Source organism: Eulemur rufifrons, chromosome 15 (genome assembly GCF_041146395.1).
Source record: "Eulemur rufifrons isolate Redbay chromosome 15, OSU_ERuf_1, whole genome shotgun sequence".
Classification (NCBI taxonomy): Eukaryota; Metazoa; Chordata; class Mammalia; order Primates; family Lemuridae; genus Eulemur; species Eulemur rufifrons.
This window is the reverse complement of record NC_090997.1, coordinates 45006010-45029687: the sequence shown is the minus strand read 5'-3', so window position 1 is coordinate 45029687 and position 23678 is coordinate 45006010. Positions and strand designations below refer to the sequence as shown.

At 36.5% G+C, this 23678-nt stretch overlaps 1 protein-coding gene across 1 annotated transcript; it reads left to right on the top strand.

Annotated features, from left to right (window-relative positions):
* Window positions 1–3418: 3418 nt before the first annotated feature.
* On the top strand, window positions 3419–23181 carry AKIRIN2 (akirin 2). The gene is made up of 5 exons (XM_069487774.1): window positions 3419–3660; window positions 18303–18446; window positions 21016–21165; window positions 22110–22181; window positions 22425–23181. The coding sequence occupies exons 1-5, from the start codon at window positions 3426–3428 to the stop codon at window positions 22433–22435; spliced, it is 612 nt and encodes a 203-aa protein (XP_069343875.1). The 5' UTR covers window positions 3419–3425; the 3' UTR covers window positions 22436–23181.
* The last annotated feature ends 497 nt before the right edge of the window (window positions 23182–23678 follow it).

Sequence of the window (23678 nt, the reverse complement as noted above, 5' to 3'; positions counted from 1 at the left end):
AGAAAATACTTGCTAGATTGTGGCAAAACTATTCTAAATATTTCAAACCTTTAAAACTTGTATTTGGCCTTTTAGTTACAACATGAACAATTCTGTTCTAAGTCACTGGAACTATTAGCTATACTATCTATTTAGATTCATGTTACCTGATTTAACTTATTAATGTATCGAATACAGGCTTTTTCCTCTTAATAAAAATTCACTTCTAAACTATGTTAAGACATGACTTTTAAGTATTATTTTTATTTTCAATTTTAGCCTAAGAAATATTTTTATAAAGTTTTTTCCCCTTCCAACAGCTATCTTCCACCCTAAAAGGGTTGCTATAGTATTTAGTAGATAATTATCTTGAGGCACAAGGTTAATGTGAGCTACTGGGAGGATAGAGTGATAAAAAATACTCAAAGAATATTTATTGAAGTACACAAGGTACTACAGTATGGGTAAGGAGCTAACACACCGATGGGAGAGGAAGATTTGTGAACAATTACATGGCAGTGTGGTGAGGATAATGATGAATATATGCAAATAGGTCTCTCTCTCTCTCTCTCTCTCTCTTTCTCTCTCTTTGTGAGTCTACAAAACTAACTCAGCCTTGAAACATTGGGGGAGGCTTCCTGGAGGAGTAAATGCTTGGGTTGAGTCTTAAAGGGTAAGTAGTCAGGCAGAAAGTGTGGAGCGGAAAGCTTGAGCAAAGACAAATGTGAACAGGGAAGGGTTGCCCATCCTCTTAGTTTCTGAAATAGCTTCCTGAGTCATTGGTAGAAGGGGAGGTGCCCCACCTTGTCACTGTTTAATCCTGACAGACTTTTGCAGATATGCTGTGCAATGGTGACCGCAGGCAGCCACTATGACTAAACTGTCAAGTTTACCAGATTGCTCCCCCCACCCCCCAATGTTTAAATACAACTCTTTGCTAATTTTCCAGGCAGTCCAGTGTATTTCAAATGATAACTATAGTCCCCCCATGTTAGTTTCTTACAGCTGCCATAACAAACTACCACAAACTGGATGGCCAAAACAGAAATTTATTGTCTCACAGTTCTAGAGAATAGAACTTTGAGATCAAGGTCGTTGGGGTTGGTTCCTTCTGAGGACTGTGAAAGATTCTCCTAGCATCTGGTGGTTTGCTGGTAATCTTTGACATCCATTGGTTTGTAGATACATCACCCTAATCTGTCTTTGTGTTCATGTGACATTCTGCCTGTGTCCAAATTTCCTCTTTTTATAAGGACACCACTTATACTGGATTAAGGGCCCACCCTACTCCAGTGTGACTTCATCTTAGCTAATTATATTTGAAATAACTCAATTTCCAAATAAAGTCACATTCTGAGGTACTCAAGGTTAGGACTTCAACATGTGAATTTGGAAGGAACACAATTCAACTCATAACACCCTCTTTCTAATGTAAGTTCTATAATGTAAGTCAAATCTTAATTTTAGAAAATATTACCATGAACAAAAATGTTATTTGTTTTCCAAAGGTTAACCAACCTTTTTCTACCATTTAAATAAAACATGTATATTCTGTTTATTTCACAGTATCACACATTTCCTGGAATGCTTACAATTTAGTAAAAGTTTACCTAGGTATCTTAGTTAAGCTGCTGTTTCATTAAATGCTGATCTTTTTCAAAAGATATTTTCCAAATAGCATATCCTAAATTAAAATTAGCACAGCTTAGTTGTTGAGACAAACAGTGTGATCAGGACTGCTGATCTTTGAGGCATTGACGATTCTATAAAACAAGAATATATTGAATATATATACCATCCAAACATGGTATGAAAAATAAAAGACAAAATGGCTACAAAACATCTAGTTACTATGTAAACAACAGGAATAAATGAACATTGGAAATCAGTATTTGATATCCATAATCATTTGATAATATGGCATTTGCATAAGATAATTAGTTTTGTATTGGACTGGTGACAGTTTCTACACAAATCACTTTTTGTTGTAAAATTAATGCTGTATTTGATTTTTATTTGAGGTATCTGATTAAAAGTACAGCTTTTTGAAACACTCTTTCCTCCTCAGCTTACAATAGGTCCAATATCTACTACCTAGACATTTCATTGTCTTTTTATTTGTGTAGTACCTGGGTTCACAATATATGTGCCAATATTCAACGAGAGTTAATGCAATTTCTGGTATCACTTGCTTTTCACCCAGAGAGAAACAATTTGGTTCTGTATGCTGTCCAAATCCTACTCCTTTACAGAAAAAAAGCTGGTTTTGCAGAATTTAATAAGTGGATGAAAGCAGCTACCTGGGAAAGGAAAAGCATCGAGTTCAGTCAAGGATCCGGTAACCTGATACTATTACTGTTGTTCTCTCTTGAAATCCTGAATAGGTTTCATAATCTCATTATTTCCTATCCCCTCGATGTGACAGGTTTTGTTTTTGGCACTCTTGATACCGAAATTAATCTATTTTGGATTATTAGGTTAGATTAGTTTTCTATTTTCCGGTTGTTAAATCACTGTGGGAGCAACTATGTGCAGAGCCTTAAAGGTTTCTATGTCGCTTAGCTTACTTTCTCCACTGGTTCGCTTCCCTCTCTCCCACTGTCTCGGAGCCTTTTCTTTTTCTCTTTTTGCTTAGTTCCTTTTACACAAGCTGTGTAGGGGGATTTAAATTCCAACCCGGAACTTGGAGTAGCACGCCTTGCATGACGGAAGTTGTAGTTTATATGACTTCTCTTTTCCCGGCTTTCACGCCATTCCTCCCCGTAGCTAAAACCTACAATTCCCAGGATGCATCTTCAGGTGGGTCCGCCCCTATGCGCACGCGCTCTGGGGCCGCAGGATTTGAATCGGCGGCGTTGTTATTGACGCCATATTGGGGCCGCCGGCGGGTGGAAGAGTCGTACGGGGGAGGGGGAAGCGGTTGGACGTGTTCGCTTGAGCTTCTGCTGCCGCAGCCACCTCGTAATCCCTCCGCATCGACCGCGGCTGGAAATCTACTGACAGTACTCGGGCGTATTAGGAGCTGTGTTCCAGCTTCACACCCCACGGGGCTACTTTCGACTTCCGAAGGGAGCCGGTCTCAGCACAGGAGCGCATCAGGCGCGGCGCAAAGCTCGAACGGACGGCGGAGGTGGCCGGAGCCTTTCCCGGGGGAGCGGTGCCTGAGGAGGCGGAAGAGCCCCCCTGACGCGGCTGGCTGGCGTGTGCTGCTGCCACCGCCCCTCCCGCTCTCGCCCCGGCCGGCCCTGGCCACTGCCCCTGCCGCGGAGGCAGCGGCGGCGGCAGCTCTCCATTCCTCAGCCGGCGCTCCGCGATCCGCCTGGCTCTCTGAGCTCGTCGCTTAGGCTCTCCTCGACTCTCTGCTCTTCCCCTCTCCCCTTGCCCTCTTCTTCCCGTCACCCTTCCCCGACCCCACCCGAGCCCGGCGCCTCGGCTGCCCCCCGGCCATGGCGTGCGGAGCCACTCTAAAAAGAACTCTGGATTTCGACCCGCTGTTGAGCCCAGCGTCCCCGAAGCGGAGGCGATGTGCGCCATTGTCGGCGCCCACCTCGGCCGCCGCCTCCCCGTCGTCGGCTGCCGCGGCCACCGCCGCCTCCTTCTCGGCTGCGGCCGCCTCGCCCCAGAAGTATCTCCGAATGGAGCCGTCCCCCTTCGGCGACGTCTCCTCCCGCCTCACTACAGGTGGGACTCGGCCCCGCGGCTTCCGGGGTGGGCGAGAGAACTGGGGTCCTTGGGCTCGGGATGCGACAGCGGGGTGGGGGTGCCGGGCTGTGGTTCTCGTTCTTAGCAAAGTAACTCAGCTACCACATTTCTTTTAATTAGCTCTTTGGGCTATGGAGACACAATAGAAATGGTCTGATGTCAAGGGGGGAGGGCGGTCTGGAGGTAAGGTGGGTAGGGGCGTATTGTGGGAAAGAGGAACATCCTTTTCTTTGGGCCGAGTGATCGGAATTGAGTATTTCCGTAGTCGGTAGAGCCCCAGCGGAAATGATCAGAGAGGGCGATATTATTCATAAATTTAGGCGAGAGAAAGGTCACATTTCACCCGAATCTCGATGTCTGTTTGCCTTAATCGATTGGTTGCAGCTATTAATTCAGGGACTGGGTGGTTTGAGACGAGGCGACAGCCCCTCTTCCAGTTCAGACATGGCTGATTTTAGTATAGAGGGGGTGGGGGGTGAGGATGGATGTCACTGGGCGAGATCTAGGCCTGTCATTAATCACCCACAAGAACGCCACTTTGGCTGAGTCAAGACCTGTTTCCCTAGCAGGGTCAACAACAAAGAAAATGCTCTTCTCGAGTACTGTAATATGATCACACTATATATATGTCTAGACCTATAGAAATCTTGGAACTTTTAATGAAAAGCAATTTGTGTTGAAAATTGAGGCTGAGTAGTTGCTTTTATTTGGAAATGCTTTATTTCTGCCCAACAAAGTATGTTGGGAGAAAACAATCTAGCCTTGAGAACTAGAAATTAACCCAAGATTCCAAGTTGACTTCAGACTCTTGCTTTTCATCTTGAAACATTTCCTGAAAGAGTCTATGGGGAATGTCTTTTGGCTGCTTTGTACAGCATATGTATGCCCAGTTTTTTCAGAACTTTGAAATCCTTGTGTGCCCCTGGCACAGTCCTAGGATAGGCTTTTGTGGACTTGAAGTGTAAATCTGTTTCCTTTGTGTGTAGCATGCAAAGGTTTCTGTGTGAGCCTTTTTGGTAATATCACCCTTAGACAAAGCCTTTTTTCATAGCTTGATTTAAATGTCTCATTATCATTAGCTTAAAAAGTTGGAAATATATATCACTATATTTATTAACTTCCTCTTGAAATTTACTTAGTGTTGTTGTTTTTTTTAATATAAGATTTTTAAATATCGTTTCCTAAATCCATGGGGGGAGACCCTAAAATACCCAGGCCACCATTTTTCCCGTTAAATGTTTGATCTGACTTACTGTTTTGGAGTTGTAGCAAGTTTTCACAGAAATTCTTAGATAATTTTGTTTAATATCATCTAAATTGCCTTTAAATAAAGGCATTTGTTGATTGATTGATAGACTTTTTTGAAAAAAGGGAAACAACCAGTGTCAAGAATGAGCTACTGGTGGTTGACATTTTCAGGGTTTGTCCTTCAGTGAAATGGTATCATAGAATCTGCGTTTAACTAATAAGGCCATTTCAAAATAGCTGTAGCAATAAATTTCAGTCAAGGGAGTGAATTAATACAGTGTTAGCTTTGGGAATTAAAGTACCATATCTCATTGCTAAAGTAGTCTTGAGCGTGTATGTAAACCAGCATGGAACTATAACATGCTCCCCCACTTTAAAAGGCATTTATTCAGAAGGAATTGTTATCATCCTTTGTAAACTTGTGATTTCATTGATATATTTGTAGCGTTGGTTAATGCAGTTGGCTCCACATTATCCCAAGTTTCAATTAAGCCAACTGCTTCACATTCACATTTTCTGAAATATTGCTGTCTTCTGTTCTTCCAGGTGTTTTTTAACTTTAGAACTTTGATCATATCGTGAACCCTAAAATCATATCCTAAGTGATTTTGAGTCTGCTGAAAGTTATTTCAACTAATTTGAATATTAACATAAAAAGTTGACTTGAAAACCAGTTGTAATTGCTGGTTTTGACTTGCTAAAATTTACATTTTTAAACTGTGATTTTGGATGATATCCTAAATGTAATTTGGCTTTGTGTTTATATGGCCAGTTTGGGGTGTGCTCCTGTATAGTTTTTGTAATAATGTTGTCATAATGGGAGCTGCAGTATTGTGCAGGTAATCAAAGAGCTTCCCAGTTTTCATGTTAGCAGACTTGGAAATAATTTTCTCAAGCACCTAATTTTTAGATTCCTATTAATATTTTAACACTGGTTATTCTTAAACTTCACTAGAGTGAATACCCATATATCCTTAGCTGAAATAAGTAGCTAGGATTGGAAGTGGACTGTGGCTTACTAAATTGCGATTGACTAGAACTCCGTGGGAACCTGTTTTCCTGTTACTTCTGTGAGTTCAAATATAATTTAAATAATTTAGAACTAGAGTACTGAAGTGAATTTTTTTCAGAGCATGTACATAATTATCTTTGTTCTCATAGTTTCTTATGGTGGTATAGCTGAAGTCAAGTTGTGGCTTTATTAGTTTCAGGAATTTGGACATCTGTTTTAAACCCTAGCTATTATATTAGTCATCCCAGGAAGGTGATTCCAAAGTTTGACCTGATGACTATTCTTATTTAAATCAATATTCTTCAAACTTTTGCAACTTAATACTAGGAAAAAGGAAAGGGCTATCTGAACTAAAAGAAGTAAAGCTTGCTTTCTCAACCCCAAGACCAAGAGCCTTTATTACACTTTATTACAAGTAGTATTGTGACTTTTTTAGGGGCACCTTTACACACACAGCATACCTGAACCTGGTTTTGGGGGCACCTGGAATGTTACTAATTCAGAAATGCTGTCCAGAGTCTAGGGTAGGATTGACATGCTACAGCCATAGTTTTGTGTAGCCTGAGAGCTAAGAATGTTTTTTATATTTTTAAATGGTTGGAAAAGAATCAAAAGAATTAGTTCTTGACACACGAAAACTATATGAAATTCAAATTTCAGTGTCCATAAATAAAATTTTATTGGAACATAGCTGTGCTCATCCTCTTTTTAAAAAGTATCAGGCCAGGCGTGGTGGCTCACACCTGTAATCCTAGAACTCTGGGAGGCCGAGGCGGGCGGATTATTTGAGCTCAGGAGTTCGAGAGCAGCCAAGCAAAAGCGAGACTTCGTCTCTACTAAAAATAGAAAAATTAGCCCTGCGTGGTGGTGCCTGTAGTCCCAGCTACTGGGGAGGCCAAGGCAGGAGGATCGCTTGAGCCCAGGAGTTTGAGGTTGCTGTGAGCTAGGCTGATGCCAGGGCACCCTAGCCCAGGCAACAGAGTGAGACTGTCTCAAAAAAAAAAAAAAAAAAATTATCATTTGCAGGTTATAATGGCAGTGTTGAGTAGTTGTCACAGAGACTGTATTGCCCCAAAGCTCTGTATTTGCTATGTAGTCTTTATAGAAAAAGTTCGCTTACCCTGGTCTAGGGTGTCAGCAGTAAAGCTTGTAATATCCCTGGATGTGGAAAAGGAAAAGTGGATGATATGGGAAAGTAAAGGGACGGGGAGAAGCAGCACTGAAAATGGTTGGGGAAATGAATGCCTCTAGTAGCTGCATCCATACTCATCCTGGTTAAGTTATTATAGTTGAAAACAAATTTAGAGTGTTCTTTTTGATTGGTTTTTGAAACATCTCATAGTATTACCATTTAGCCAGAAGACTGGCATGTCATTCCCAAGAAATTATTTTAATAAAACCAAAATATTAGGCAACATTACAAGAGACTCAGTCCAGTCCAACACATTGTTTTCATAATTGTGTAGTGAGTAAGTGGTCTTGAAGATACCCTTCAGTGGAGTTAACTTATTTGTGAGTTTGCTAAGCACATTAATACATATTGTTTATGGCTTGGTACCATTGCTCTAGTCTGTCTTAGGAATCGGATTGAGGAGTTAAATTCCTTTGTAAGGACTCATTGTATTTGCTGGAAACTTGCCATTGAAAATGGAAACTACAGCTTGTGAATGGGGAAGAGTTTACAGGAACATAGATTGTTCACTAGACATTGATGCATGCCTGCAAACGGAGACACCAGCTGGCTTAAATGAAATATAAATGGTTCTAGGCAAACAAATGAGATGTCTGTTGAAGGAGGCAGCATCTCACTTCAGATGTCATTTATGTTGAGCCAGAAATGTTTTTTAATATTTTGTGGTTATTTAGACAGCTGTTAAGTTGCTTCTAGTTTCTCAGTGGATTTGGCAACTAAATGTTTTTAATGGTCTTTGTATTTTGGATTTTAAACCTGAAATTTTAATTAGGGCTGTGTGTAGCTGCAGTTATTTCATAGTTCTGTGAGTTATGCATTTAAGAATCCTGTAAGTTTATGGCCATTAAAAACAGTACAGTTGTATTCATTATTGACATTGAGCTGCTTTCTTCTTTTTTTTTAAGGTAGAGAAACAAAGCCTAATTTGAGAACTGAAATACATAGGCTAAAATGTGGCTAGATCAGAGATTAGTCCCTCTTTACATGTGGATGCTACTAGCTACTGTGGTTGCCATAGAGACATTATCTGAGATGTAAAGGAGAATAATAAATTTCTACAGTTTTTGAATGGCTTTTTAGGGGAAAAAATACAGTGTGTTACTCAAGTAGGTCTTTTCTACTAAGTGTTTTAATAGGCCCAGGAGGACACACTGATAGAAAATCTTGTTTTGAAAGGTTGAGAATAAAAGAGATTGAGTGGAAGTGCCCAGTTTTGAGTATTTTTCCTATTTGAAAAGGAACTTGATTCTCCTTCTTATTAAAGAAGAATGCAGTGATAGCATGGGTTGAGTTTGGGCCTCTGGGATAGTTGGTTCATGAACTAGATAATGGTATTTGGGAGTGGGTATTTTCAAGTACCTATGACTGAATTAGTTAGCCAGCAATTTGTGATCTCTGCAGTCCTTGCATTAACACTGTGCCTAGTACTGTTGACTCACAGAGTGTTTTTTATGCATATGTGAAACTACAGTGAATTTCTTGCCTTTTTGAAGACTGCCTACTTTTGAAAAGGTATGAAGGGGAAATACTCAAGCATATAGGAACCAGTCTGGCATCTGCAGATGATAAAGAAGTCTTCATAAATGAATTTACTTCAAAGAGATGCATCTTTAATTTTACTGCTGACTGTAGTGATTCTGAAGTCATCCTGCCTCAATGTTTCTCAGCTTTCTAGACAAACCTAAGAGATGTGATCCATCAGCAGCAGTCTTGCTGTAGCAATGACTGGTAACAGGGATGTCTCCTGAATTTTGGGTCATATGGCAAGTCCCATATACAATGGTTTGAAACTAGTCCCTCAGTTACTCTTATCTGCCATTAGTTAATGTTTTATCGCAAATAAAGTTTTACAATACTGAATTTATTTGTTGGGTCTATAAAGTTTTGCCATTTCCCAAGGTGCTGAAGTTGAAAAAAATATGTCATTTCAGTTTTACTTGTTAATTCTCTACCAGTTTTTCCTTTTAGACTGTTTTATGACAAAATAGTCATAATGTGTAACTTGACAACAATGTTTGTGACTTGAATGAGTTGTATCAATAGTAGGAAATACTACAATGAGTTTAAGACTTTGAATAATATTTTGAGGCACTTGAAGTATACTTCACAATATTTCTTCATCTTTCTGGACAAAGATAAAGATGAATTACAGTAGTTATAGTCCCATTTCCAAGAATTTTATCATTGTCAGAGATTTGCTTATTTGAAGAAACACATTTTTAAAAGATTTTACAGGATTTTTAGGAGAACATATTTTGTAATGAAGATCTGATCTTTTATCTCTAAAGGAATTGAATGATTTAAGTTACAGCAAATTTTTCACATGATGAAATGATACTGCAGCTATATTGAGCAGGGAATCCTTGTAGGTATTACAATTTAAAAATCTGGTGTATGTCAGCTTTAATATATGAATTTGTCACCTTTAATATTTATTTTAGACCTATTAGTCAGAATTTTACAGTATAACAAATTTCGTAATCTCTCTTTTGATGGTAGGCTTTTTTGGGTGGTGGTGGTAGTGGCTTAACCTTCCAGCACTGGGCTGCGCATGATGTACTTTTAGTTTGTCTTGGAGTATAGCTTCCTTTCTTTTTCCCTTTAAAAATCTTATGTCATTAGTTTTTATCTGTCATAAATGTCATAAGCAGATCATCTTGAGATGTACTCGTACTTTAGAACATTGTGATTTTGTTAAAATTGTAATTTTCCATTAATGCAATTTTTGGATTTGACTTAATTTTTAATTCTAGGTTTATTCATATGCCTAGTTTTTCTTAATATTATTGAAAAATGTAAATTCCTCCTCTAGAAGTTACTTAATTCCAAGCCCTTACTAACTCCATTTGAGTTCCAGATACTAGGACAAAAGTCTCTTGAGGGACTGATAGGCTAGAGCAGCCACTATTGATACTTAAGCTAGCTAAACTTGGATAAAAGTAATTCTTATGCTTTATCTAATGTACCTATTTTAATGTCTTTTGGACATTTTCTCACATTAGTATTAATATTATTTTCACCTTTGATAGTCTAAACATTGAAATCAGTTTACTGATTAAATCACACTTTTGTGAAAGTGTGCTTTTTTTTTTTTTTTTTTAAGGTATTGGAGCTTATTTACTGGCTAATTTTCTGAAATTGTCTCAGTATGTGATGTGTATTCATTCTGGCTTTTTAGTATAGCATTCATTTTCATTTCTGTTAATGTTAATTCTTAGAAAACTCCCTCAAAAAAATTTAAGGGGAAGTTTGGAGGGACTTGAAAGTTGATTTTTCTGGTTTCTTGTTGAACTGACTTAGCAACTGAAGAATAGAATGTACAGTGTTTTGAAGAAAACCAAATTTTCAAACATTACTGTGCCTGAACTATGCCTTTTGTTATAAGGGATTGCTTTGTTCCTTGTGCTAAAGTATTATTCTCTCTGGCAGAAGAACTTTTCTAAGTGGTTATAATTGGTTAAAAGTATAGGAGATTTTAGTTGCTATGACACGTGGGGACCAGACCTGATGCTCATTGTAACAAAATTTGATGGCCCAAGGTGAAATTTGATGCCATCAAATTTCGGTGGCCCAAGTTCTAGGTGCAGCTCCATGCCTTTCTCACTTATTAGCTCTCTAAGCAGTCACATGCATGCTCCTGACTTGAGTTTCCAGTTAGAGATGACTCTAATTTATATTTAGACCATTCCTTAGTTCCAGCCATGGGGACTTTGAACCTTTTATTATCAGATCTTCCCAGTAGGCCCCCCCACCACCAGATGTCAGAATTTTTGTGAAATCTGTTGACTGTTAAATGTTCACAGCTAACTTACAAAACACATGGGATAAACAAAAGATGTCTGTGGGCTTCTAATCAATGCCTTATAGTGTGAGAAGTGGTCTTACTCTTCCAAAAAATAGTCATGGTAGAAAAGTAATTGCATTTGTTCACACCATCAGTCATATAATGAACATGAATTTCCTTTTTTTAAAAAAGTGTGTTAGGAACGCTGTATGAATCAGGGTATATAGGTTTATGTCATGGAATGAGTCTCCCTGAATAGGTCCAGTCAAGTTAAATTAAGTTGTAGAATATTTTCCTGCTTGGAAGTGGTATGTCTAACTCAACTACAAAAACCATTCAGGTGAGTGTGGCAAAATGAGTTTAGATTAGCTTAGATATTTTTGTACTTGTAATAAGCCCTGATATTAATTAATGTCTTCCTCCTTCCCTTCCCTAGTACATATTGTCCAGTAATAAATAAACAACCACTTTTTAATAATTGTCACATTAAGGGACTTATTTTAAGCAGAGATTAGAAACCTAAATACCTGTAGTTCCAGACAATTAATATAAATGAGAGAAGTAAACTAGGTGGGGACTAGTTAATTCCAGTTTTGCTACTGATTAGCAGCATCACCTCATGAGAAATGCAGAATCTTAAGTCCTGCCCCTGAGAACCTACATTTTAACAAGATTCTCAGGTGATTAGTGTATACATTAAAATTTTAGAAGCATTTGAGAACTTAGGCTCAAAAGATAGCAGGCACTTTTCATCTTCAGCTGAGTTTTGTCTTATAATCTAGTGTTTTCCCAAGAGTAGTCAGAAATCTGACTTTTTATGTAAAATCACCCAATTTTTAAATGTTGGCGACACATTTACACGTTTTAAAAAAACATGTCCGTGGGGCTAGATTTGGCCTGTAAATCATCAGTTTGCAAATTCTGGTTTCCAGTTAATGCTAAAGCTAAATTTCTGTGAGAGTGTGTGTGTGTGTGTGTGTGTGTATGTTATGTTCCCTAACAAGTTGTTACAGGAGGTGGATTTGTTCTTCTGATTGACTGTGCTGCCTTGGAATCCTCAAGGTGTCTGCTTTCTCAGTTTTTGCAACTGGCTTATGTTCTAAATTTATGTTATATAATATTTTACTGTATAAGGGGCATTCACTTATGTTTTTACAGGAGGGAAAAAAACCATAATGACTAACAAAGTCAAATTTTGTTATTTCACTGGTACTATATAGCGAGTGATTACTTATTTTAAATAAATGACTCAATTTGTTAAAACCTTGCAAATATAAATTACTTTGCCTTCATGGGTCTGTGGTCAATTTAGAATAGGAACTGAGCTTCTTGATTTGGGACCAGATGTTTTCTGTAGCACGCACATTTTGGATTTTGGATAGTTCAATTTCCCCTTCTTCGTTTATTATCTTTTTTTGGTTATTACTCTGTTTTGCTAGTTTGTAAGCTATTTGAGAAGATTAAGTAGTATAAGAGCTACCCAACAAAAACAACAAGGTTAACATATCCCCTTAGTGTAATGTAAACTAGAGGTACGAAACTTACTGGATATTAGGGAGGATCTACCTACTGATTAAGAATTGTTGGACTTCTTCCATTAGTGGGATCCCATTGTGCAGTTAATTTGTGAAACTTACACTTACCTTCAGGGTCTTAACAAATTGAGTCATTTATTGAAAATAAGTAATCATTGGCTGTATAGTACCAGTGAAATAATAAAATTTGACCTTGTAGTGATTATAGTTTTTTTTCCCTTCTGTAGGAAGGTAAGTGAATATCTCTTATATAGTAAAATGCTATATAATGTAAATTTAGAACTTAAGCCACTTGCTTTTAAAGTATTATGGATAATACCCTAAAGTTTATTTAAATGTGTATAGCTGTATTGTGCTCATTACTAATAGGATTCATGCTAATCCAGATGGAAGTTAAAACCATAGGTACCTTTAATTTGATTTCAGGTCCCTTTGATATAGCAGTAATTGTAAAGTGAATTTAAAATGGCATCAGCTATTCTTCTTAATCAAATAGCTCTTGGTTGGATAAGAATATTGTCCTAAAAGTTCCTTCAAGGAGAACATAAGAACTATTTTAGTTTCTGAACAGATGATCCTGGGAAAATAGCCGATTTATAAAGATGGGTCTCCATAGCAACTCCCAGTTGTGTGTGTTTTAATTTATAAAGTAGACATGGCAATGTCTAGTATGTAGTTCAGAGCTCTAGATTTGTTCTGTTATTTTATTTGGAACAGTTTCTTAGTTTTGGGTCTTAATGACTATTGCAGGTTTTCTTAATTATATTATGTACAGTTTTTCCATATATTTGTGTTCCTGACTAGAACTGGCAGACTTTGAAGATTTTTTTTTTTGTCCCATTGTTTGTGTTGTCTTTCTAGATGTACTTTCACTGTTTTTTCCCCAAAGATATTCCATAGAGAAATAAATGGTATTATTGGCATATAAAGTGATACAAAAGAGTCTCATACACCTAAATTTAAAACTGTTCATGAAACCACGTTTGATCTAGTAGTTATGTTTGTTGTAAAATAGTAAAGCTTTATGGGTCTGGAGCAAAAGTTTAGTTTCACATACCAGATTTTTAGAGCCTGTGGACTCTAGAAAGATACTTTGATATCCGCCCCTCATTTATGCTTCTCCTTTAAACCCATTTTTAATTGCTTTCAATTCTGTGTTCCTCTCTTTGCTTTCAGTCCCATCGTGATGTTTCTCCTACCTTCATCAATTATTTTTTTATCCCATAGCTGCTTTCTCTTCTTTATATTGTTGACCTTATTAATTGTGGTTAGGATTTTTTTTTTTTTTGAGACAGAGTCTCACTTTGTTGCCCAGGTTAGAGTGCTGTGGCATCAGCCTAGCTCACAGCAACCTCAAACTCCTGGGCTCAAGCGATCCTCCTGCCTCAGCTCCCCAAGTAGCTGGGATTACAGGTGCAAGCCAGCATGCCTGGATAATTTTTCTGTTTTTAGTAGACATGGGGTCTTGTTCTTGCTCAGGCTGGTCTCCAGCTTCTGACCTCAAGCGATCCTCCTGCCTCAGCTAGGATTTCTTAAGTAAGCAGTGGTAACTAAAAAGAGGCTTTTTCTTTTCACATTCATATGCCTTGTTTATAAAAGTACTCCAAAGGAGTAAGTGCTGGCTCATTGATACATCTACCTGTTAAGCATGAGAATTTTTTTTCTTTTCTTTTTTTTTTTTTTTTTTTTGAGACAGAGTCTTGCTCTGTTCCTCTGAGCCTCATTGTAGCTCACTGCAACCTCAAACTCCTGGGCTTAAGCAATCCTCTTGCCTCAGCCTCCAGAGTAGCTGATACTACAGGTGTGTGCCAGGAAGTCTAGATAAGTTTTCTATTTTTAGTACAGTTGGGGGTCTCACTCTTGTTCATGCTGGTCTCAAACTCCTGAGCTCAAGCAGTCCTTCTGCCTTGGTCTCCCATAGTGCTAGGATTAGAGGCATGAGCCACTGTGCCCGGCCAAGGATGAGGATTTTTATTAGCAATCTTAATGACATTTACTAGATTTGGGAATAAAAATGCCACGACTTTCACTTAGGCTTATACTGACTTTTACTTAGGCAGTATTTTATGGTAGGAGAGTAATGTAGTTTATAGAATTTTAAAAAGGGGCTATACAGCCATTTGTGGTATAGCTTGTCATTATAATAACCATGTATATTTTGCTCTAAATGATTGCATATTCAGTCTATGCCTCATAAGCCAAATATGAAGGCTATGTGATTAAAAATGGAATGTGCAGCTGATAATGCAAGTAAAGCTTTGACTTTATAGACTGTAAATTGTGTTGGCAAAACAATGTCAAATGTTACATGTAGTGGCGTAGCTTAAAACTAGACATAAGTACATTACTCATGTATGGAAACAGTTTAAGTCAGCTAGGTATCTAGATTGCACTTAGCTCAGTAGGCTATTGAGTTGTAGAATATTGAATCTGAGGAAATTTCTTGAGTTAGCTTCAAAACTGTTTATACTCCTGAACTGAAAGAAATTGAGCCTGAGGCTTGTAGTTAGCTGTTTGCTCCTTGTGCTGCAGAGATCTTGGCCAAGTTAAATTGGACCATTCACTGCATAACATTGTTGATCACATGCTACCAGTATTAGAGCATTTGAGGGCATGGTGCGGCTTAGATGACATAGTTGCATCATAGTAGACGTAAAAAGCAATGCAGGCAATAGTGTTCAAAATTCTTCAGCTCTTTAACTGATGATATCAAGTGTCAGCAAGGATGTGGAGCAGCTGGAACTCCAATACGTTATTGGTGGGAATGCAAAATGGTAAACTTATTCTGGAAAATGGTTTGGTGGTTTCTTCCAAAATAAAACCATTCACTTGCCATGTGATCAGGAAGTCCAGTCCCATTCCTAGGTATTTACCCAAGAGAAATGAAAATATGTCCACCTAAAGATTTGTACTTGAATATTCATAATAGCCTCAAATTGGAAATAGTCCAAATGTCCATTAACAGGAGAATGGATAAATGAACACACACATACTGGAATAGTACTCATCAATAAAAAAGGAAGGAATTTCTGATTCATGCAATGTGTATGAATCTCAGAAGCATTTTGCTGAGTGAAAGAAGTTCAGACAAAAGTGTGTGTGTGTGTGTGTGTGTGTGTGTATATATATATATATATATTTTTTTTTTTTTTTTTGGAGACAGCGTCTTGCTCTTTTGCCCAGAGTAGAGTACAGTGGTGTCATCATAGCTCACTGCAACCTCAAACTGCTGGGCTCAAGCGATCCTCCTGCCTCAGCTTCCCAACTAGCTGGGACTATAGGCACATGCCGTCATGCCCGGCAGTTTTTTTTTTTTTTATTATTTTTTTGTGGAGCTGGGATCTGTGTTGCTCAGGCTGCTGGTCTCGAACTCCTAGCCTCAAGTGATCCTCCTACCTCAGCCTTCCAAAGTGCTAGGATTACAGGTGTGAGCTACTGTACTCGGCCACAAAAGTCTATGCTCTTTATGATTCCATTTATATGAAATTCTAGAAAGGCAAAACTATATAGTAACAGCAGTATTGGCTGATTGGTTAGGGGTGTGGTGTCAGTGGTGAATTAACTGCAAAGGAGCATGAGAGAACTCTTTGGGGTGGTGGTAAGTTCTTTATCACAGTTGTGATGGTTCCAAGACTGTATACTGTTGCCAGAACTCACTGATTTGTACATTTTAATTGGCGAATTTTTTATTTGTATATTATACTTGAAAGTTCTTTATCTTGTTAGTGATGTCTCTAAGTATTAGATGGTATGGAGTTTTACCCAGCTAAATTTTAAAGTTTTTACTATTATCTTAATCCTGACTAGATCCCAATTGAGACTGTCAGATGAATAAATTGAGTTTGTTGTAAGCATTTTTGGTACATTTTAGTTGTGCTTTGGTTGTTTTTGTGTGTGTGTGTGTATGTGTGTGTGTGAAGCAAAAGGAATACTAAAGTAATCTGAGAACAGCTATGTGGTGATCAAATAATGTATTAATATATAAGTCACACAAAAGATAGATACTAAAGTCAAGTTACCCGAGCTAGTATATCCTAAAGTCTCTGGTTATGGATGAACTTTATGATGCTTTGAATGGCAGTTTTGATCAGGATAGTGGTAGCTTTGAACAGAAAGAGTGGTAAATGAGTGAAGCTTGCTGTCTATCAGTGAAATATCATTGTTTTTAAAGCTTTTTAGAATATTGTTACTAAAAAGAGTTCTGTTATTAAAAGATGAGGATATTTGTGCTTATCTTGGTTGAGATTGGATGTTGCACCAGTTCTATTGAATACCTCTAGTAAATATTAAAAAACCCATTTATATCAAGGTATCTTAACTATTCAGTAGACAGCCATTTTATTCATACCGATAACTTCATTTTTAAATTATTAATACAAACTATTTCAAATAAATGTAAAAGGACTGAAAATGACCATAACTCATATTAAACAAATGTTAACATTCTGAAAATGTTAAGTACAGCTAAAGCACTCCTGACGACCATCCTGAAATTAATCGTTCCAATGTGTGATTTTGTACTTAAACCACACATTCATGTATAATGTAAACAGATTTGTTTACACACAAAAATTTATACAAATGGTATCTTAACTACCTAGATCTTGCAACTGTATTTTTTTTCCAGTTAAAATACTGAAACACTGGCGGTAAGTAAAATGTTTAGGGGACTGATTTATGTCCCCTTAGAGTCTCTCAGAAGTCCTCAAAGTTCTTCTCCTAGGGAAATAAAGTGAGAAAAGAGACAAGTAACAAGTATATATCTAAGAAAACCAACACTATTAAATTTTACAAAAGATTATTGTACATAAATCTTTAGCATTCGATTGAATTTTCAGTTCTTAAATTCATGCATCATTGTAGAGTTGAATGTTAAAGTTACACTCCGCTGTATTTGTGAATCTTTTTATTGCCTGTTAATTGCTACCTTTTCATTTTTGCTTAATCTTGCTCTGGATTGGGATTAGTAGACTTCTTGGGATATAGTTTCACATTAATTTGGTAGCTAAGGGGATAGTGAGAAAGTCTGGAGGGGAGTGGAAACCCCAAGCAGGGATTTTCTGGAGAAGCTAAATGGTAACTATTTTGAATTAGAAATCTTCTAAAATGAATCATACTGGCCTAAAGGATAGGCTGTATATAATTTAACCCTGTTTCTATGGTTGTGGTTCAAGATAATTGCACTGTAATATAGTGGTTCTTACTTATTGACAACGACCTGTTATGTATTAATACTAATCACTTTATGTGGGTCCCCACCACTACTGAGATTCAGAATGCTTTGCTGTTAATATTGTAATATTCTTAGGGTCTATTGAGCTTAATATTAATGGCCATGACCATTGGATGTACGATGGTTTTTTAATTCCCATCTGCTTTGTTTTGTTGACCTGTCACTTCTCAGTGGTACTGCTTGAATATACATAATCTTCCTCCCTTCTAATTATTTATATGGGCGTGGAAAAACCTGTTAATCGTAATACTTCTGTGAGTGATAAATAGATGAGCTTTGAGTTTGGGACTCTTAAAAAATCTGAGTAAAATAGGTGTTTTAGTTCACAGACTGACCATTATTTGAATGAAAACCTTGTAAGCTTATTTTTTGGCATTCAGTGGTCAACAAAAAGGATATTATTGAATAGTTGGATTCCAGGTTGTGTGTATGTTCTGTTTCTGAGCGAGTGCCCCCAGTTGTGCTGAAATGAATTTCTCCCAGAATCAGTTTTCTGGAAATTATTTGAAGGGGATATTTTGGGTAGATTGGTTCTACTAAATAATTGTTGGAAAGCAAACCTTTAAAAAAAAAATAAAAGTTTTTATCTTGCCAAATCTTACCTTTTTTTCTTTTAGAACAAATTCTGTACAACATAAAACAAGAGTATAAACGCATGCAGAAGAGAAGACATTTAGAAACTAGTTTCCAACAGACAGATCCATGTTGTACTTCTGATGCACAGCCACATGCATTTCTCCTCAGTGGACCAGCTTCACCAGGTAATAAACTTCAAGAAACAAACTTATAGAAATGTTTTTTCTTTAAGTGAAAAGAAATGTTCTTTAGAATGGGAAAAGTGTAATCCAAATTGCCTTTAGTCACTTAAGCTACTATTCCCCTACTTAAAAAAAAAAAAATTTTATACAAGTAATGCATGATATCTTAAAAATACGGTGCAAAATAAGAAACCACCACCTGGATTCCCGCTTTAACCAGAGACAACCACTTGTATATAATATCCCCAAAGTATGGACAATCCTATAAGTACTAAGATTTGTAACCCCCATTTATTAAGAAAACAAAAACAGTAACAATACACCATATGCTTCTTTGTTACATATAGCTACACCTTGCCATGGTTGAACACTGCCATTTTATAGATTTTCCATAATTACTTAACCGTCCATTATTGATAGATTAATTAGAAGTTCTGCTCTTACAGTATTTATAGAAATATCCCTGTGCACATACCCTTACATAATTTTGTACTATTGAGATAGATTCCTAAAGGTGGATTTTTTTCATCCTGTATCTGTTTCAACCTCCTCCTTGTTGGAGGAAGTGGTTGCAAATAAACTTTTTTTAAAAAGGGCAGAAAAATAAGGACTACTTGAAGTGAAGGGAAAATTGAAATTTCTTGCTGAAAAAGAGCCATCAAAACTTTAATAAAGTTCCCAGCAAAATAGTTTTTCTTGTGACATTTGCCTTTGTTCTCTTTCTTCCCAGCAAAGATAGGAAAACCTGGCAGAGTAAAAAAAAATTCAAAGGCCACAAAAATAGTCAAATAAAATTAGATTAGGAAGCATGAAATTATTCCAAACTAAATACTATAGTATACCTACAGATTTTGGAGGCCAGGTATAAGTGGTTGAAATTTGGTAAGGAGAGTGAGGGTTGGGGACTAGACTGACTATATCAGCAGGAAACTAAGAACATTATCCTTTCATTAGTTAGTTTACTCAGAAGATCAATTAACTGGCAGCCTTAACAAAGCTAGGAATTTGAAAATAAGTTAAGATAGCCTTAGTAATTATGGACTAAAGCTGGTGTACTTTATTTATTCTTGTGGTAGACACAGTTGTATAAAATACTGGTAGTAGTGTCATAATAGATGGCTGTCATAATCCTCAGTTCTCAAAAGGATTAATTTCAGATGTTCTTAAGATTTTGGGAAGATCATAGTGCCTTAAGTGGTACTTGAAGAGAACACATTTCTGAAGAAATCTTTTATATGAAGTATCTCATTATCTGATAATGCCAGGTGGCTATGATATTCATAATCTCTAAGAACCCTGAACCATAAAATTTAAATATTAAATATTAGGTGTATAGTGTCGAGGATTTATTTTTACAAAGTGGTCTCCGAACTAATATTATTAAAAAACAAAAACCTTACTAGAAAAAAAGTACAAAATTCAGGTGATAAAGTTTCAGTGTCCTTTCCTTTAAGAGATCACAGAAATCAATAAGCCGCCTCTGAGTCTTTGCTTATGAAATCAGCTTAAACAGAGAACCTTGGCATACTGTTCTCCCATACAGCTTTTCTTAACATAGACCTATGATTAGTGTCTTAAAAATTATGTTTTTTAAGATCACAAAATAATGTTTTCTTTAAAAAAAAAAAAAAGGTCCTACTCTAAGTATAAAAATACTGAAGGAATCTTTTTGCTACTTTACTAATAGAATTGACAGACACTGATGGTACAGCTCCTCTTGGGTTTAGTTGCTTTAGGAATCTTAGTGACGACAGTGTAGTTTTATATTACAGAGTTTTAAGCATATCATCAGCTCAATGCTTGAGCTTATTTTTCCATGTGAATTGTGAATTGATAATGGTTACTGTGTTCAAAAACCTTCAGAATCAATTATGCTCCTTTAGCAAGGGACAAATATCTAGATTCTAGAATGTTTTTTAAAGTATCTTTTTTAAAAGGGTTCATGCTGTACACTTTTTTTTAACATAAAGGTTTTATTGTGCCAACATGAAATCTATTTTCTTTTTTTAACAGAGGGAAACTCCTAAGTTAAGGGGTTTGGAAAATGAGGTCCATTATAGTGAAAAGGTAGAATAACCCCCAGTTTGTTGTGGGTTAAGATATTTACTGTGGTTTGGCTTTTAACATTGTCTCTTTACAGGCATAATCATTTGTTACTCTGGGACTAAGTAAAATTAAGCTTTAGACTAGAGATGTTCTTTATTGTAGGAAGGTTTAGTCACTAAAACACTTCATGGTATGCTATTTTCTAGAATGGAGATAAGTTTTTTTAATGGGATATATCATCATGATATTTACATTTTGTTTGTATCATGAATTTTTTTCTATTCATCTTTAGACTTTTTCCCTTATATTTGATTATATCTTGCTGTGTTTTTCCAGAGTCACAAGCTGATAGAATTTTAATTTTAATCCCATTTTATGACTTCTTGGGAAATCCTGTGCTAAAAATGGATTAAAAATTCTTTTATATCAACATTGAAGAGATCCCAATCAAACCTCTTCAGTTAGAAGATGCTTTCTATCATTGCTCTAACAATCAGGTGCTGTTGTTTGTTCTTGTTATACATAGGGACTTCATCCGCAACATCCTCACCACTAAAAAAAGAACAGCCCTTATTTACTCTACGGCAAGTTGGGATGATCTGTGAACGTTTGTTGAAAGAACGTGAAGAGAAAGTTCGAGAAGAATATGAAGAAATATTGAACACAAAACTTGCAGGTATGTGATGAGTTTATTTTTTACAGTTTCCCAGAAGCTCATTTTAAGAACTGCATTATTTCCCACATGTACTTTATATCAGTTAAGTTACCCTTTCTATGCGCTGGTAAAGTATGTTCTTTAAGAATGAGAGAATTTCAGTTCAAGAAAGGAAATTAACTTTCTTGTAGGTCATGGCCCACCTTAGCAACCTCAGGAAAAGAGTATTCGCTAGCCATGTAGATTAGTAGCAGTATTAGTGAACTACAATTTTCTTTTGATGTATGTATCTTGTGCTAAAAATGGACTTCAGCTGTGTACCTCAGTTGTGTTGTGAAATTTTGGACTTTATATCCTTCATAACTTTGCCATCAATCTGGACATTTAAAATATCTAATTGGCTGGTGCTGTGTAAATCATTTTAGGGTATTAAACTGCAGTCTTATTTTAATTATCAAAAAATTCAGTAAAGCTTGGTAAGTGCAGCAAATAAAATTATGATAATCAGGATGCTCTTTCTAAACCACAGATTTTACTATATATAGGTATTATAAGCTTTTTGATTCTTACGGAGTTAAATCAAGATATTAATGTAAGAGAATTTGCTTAGTTATGTGACATCTTTTTCTGACATTTGATTAGGTTATAGGTGGATGTTTTATTCTGTTTTCTCATTGCAGTAAATTGCCATTCATAGACCATGTATAAACTTTCAAAGTAGAAAGGTATCTTTTTATTGCAAGCTTTTTATTTCTAATCTTAGTAAATAAATAAACCCCATTTAGTCTGTTTATGAGGTCATGTGATTTGGACTAAAACGTAGGTTTACTCAGCTTCATGCTCTTCCATTTGATGCACTAAAAGTGTCAACTTAGACTTACTATTTTGTATTTTGAGAGTTGATCTGGCTCTAATATAGAGGGCATTTTACAAATCATGTAATTGACATACACCTTTATTTATAGAACAATATGATGCATTTGTGAAGTTTACGCATGATCAAATAATGCGACGATATGGAGAACAGCCTGCTAGTTGTAAGTATTTTACCTTTGAAGTTAAAAAATGGAAACAAGACCATCTTTTAGGAAGATAATTATTTTCATACTCGAGAATTTAACAGAAAATTATAGAGAAAACACATGGAGGAAATAGGCAGCATAACTTTGTAAGGCTTTTGGTCACTTAAATAGCCAGGGGGAATACTGGGAATCAAGATCTGGTATTTGCTTGAATTTTTACCTTTACTGTGCACTAATTTTCCTTTTCTCCCCCTTTAGATGTTTCATGAATCACGTATCACATATTCTGCGTTTGTGGGCTGCCTTGTTCCTTGTTGAGTTGTTGCAAGAGGTCCCAATTATTGACATGCAGCAATGCCAATACCCCCCTGTGAATACAGGTTACTTCAAGCTTTCGTCAGTGGCAACCACTCTTAGGCAGCAGCAACTGGTTTTGGAAATTCCCCTGATGTCAGTACCACCTGGATGTGGACCTTTGCTACCTGTATTAATACCAGTGGCCTCATTTTGCTGTATCATTACAATTTGGCTTCTCATATTAATATGTTTGAAAAGGATTAAAGCTGGTATTCTAGAACATGCCCTTCACTGGTTGTGTAAATAAAACTGTAGAATGACACTTCAGATGAAGTTAGTGTGATTTTAATTGTGCACTACAACCAAACTGTAACCAGTTATTAATAATTTTAGAATGTAATCCCAGGACAATATTAAGCAAATAGCCTACAGTGCTTCCTGTGAAATAGAGGAGGGCATTTCTGTATTCCAGGACTTCTTGGGGTTTCAGAATGGGTTTATATGATTTTCTTTTTTTTTTCCTTTTTTTTTTTTTGGTAGTTTTATTTATTCTATCATTCTTTTTAACAAATGTTTATTGCTGCATTTTTTCCAGTGTATCATTGTTTTACCACCCTTGTAGTACTGGAATTTAGTTGGAAGAATAAAACATTTACTTCTATTCTGCTTGTTTTTTAATGTACAGATGGGTAGTATTTGAATAAAACCAGTGTTTTAATTGTAAGCATTTTCCAGGAATTAATGAAGCTAATTTCCTCATAAGATTTGAGTGTTTAAAAAAACTGAGTGAGTCCTGATTCTAAATTGCTTCTTCTGTAACTTACTGCATGACAGAATGTTATGTATTCAATTTTAACAGCTGTAGAAGTCTTACCTCAAAGATTATCAGTAGAATCCAGTTTTTTTATTTTTAAGGACTTAATATGAAAACCATGATTCAGCAGATTTAACTCACTTTCCAAACATAGTTTTCTTATAATGAAGTGAGCAAAAAAAAAAATGCTTCAGTGGATTATTTAGTTGAATTGTAATAGCATGTTTCCACCAATTAAGCCAATCTTATTAAATGTAACCAGCACATATACATTTATAACTGACCTAATTAATGGAAGAAAGAAAAAGGTTTTTTCTTTTCAACTTTGGTAATTATATTTCACCAATTCTTTGTTTTAAGCCTAAAAAGTGGTATGGGCCTTTCACAAGGTCCCCAGATAA

What these genes read in the sequence shown, in the direction of transcription:
- AKIRIN2 (XM_069487774.1), top strand. Translation starts at nt 3,426, where the DNA reads ATGGCGTGCGGAGCCACTCTAAAAAGAACTCTGGATTTCGACCCGCTG. An exon ending in CTCCTCCCGCCTCACTACAG is followed by an intron (nt 3,661 to 18,302) that starts GTGGGACTCGGC and finishes TTTTTCTTTTAG; the next exon opens with AACAAATTCTGTACAACATA. An exon ending in ATTGAACACAAAACTTGCAG is followed by an intron (nt 21,166 to 22,109) that starts GTATGTGATGAG and finishes CTTTATTTATAG; the next exon opens with AACAATATGATGCATTTGTG.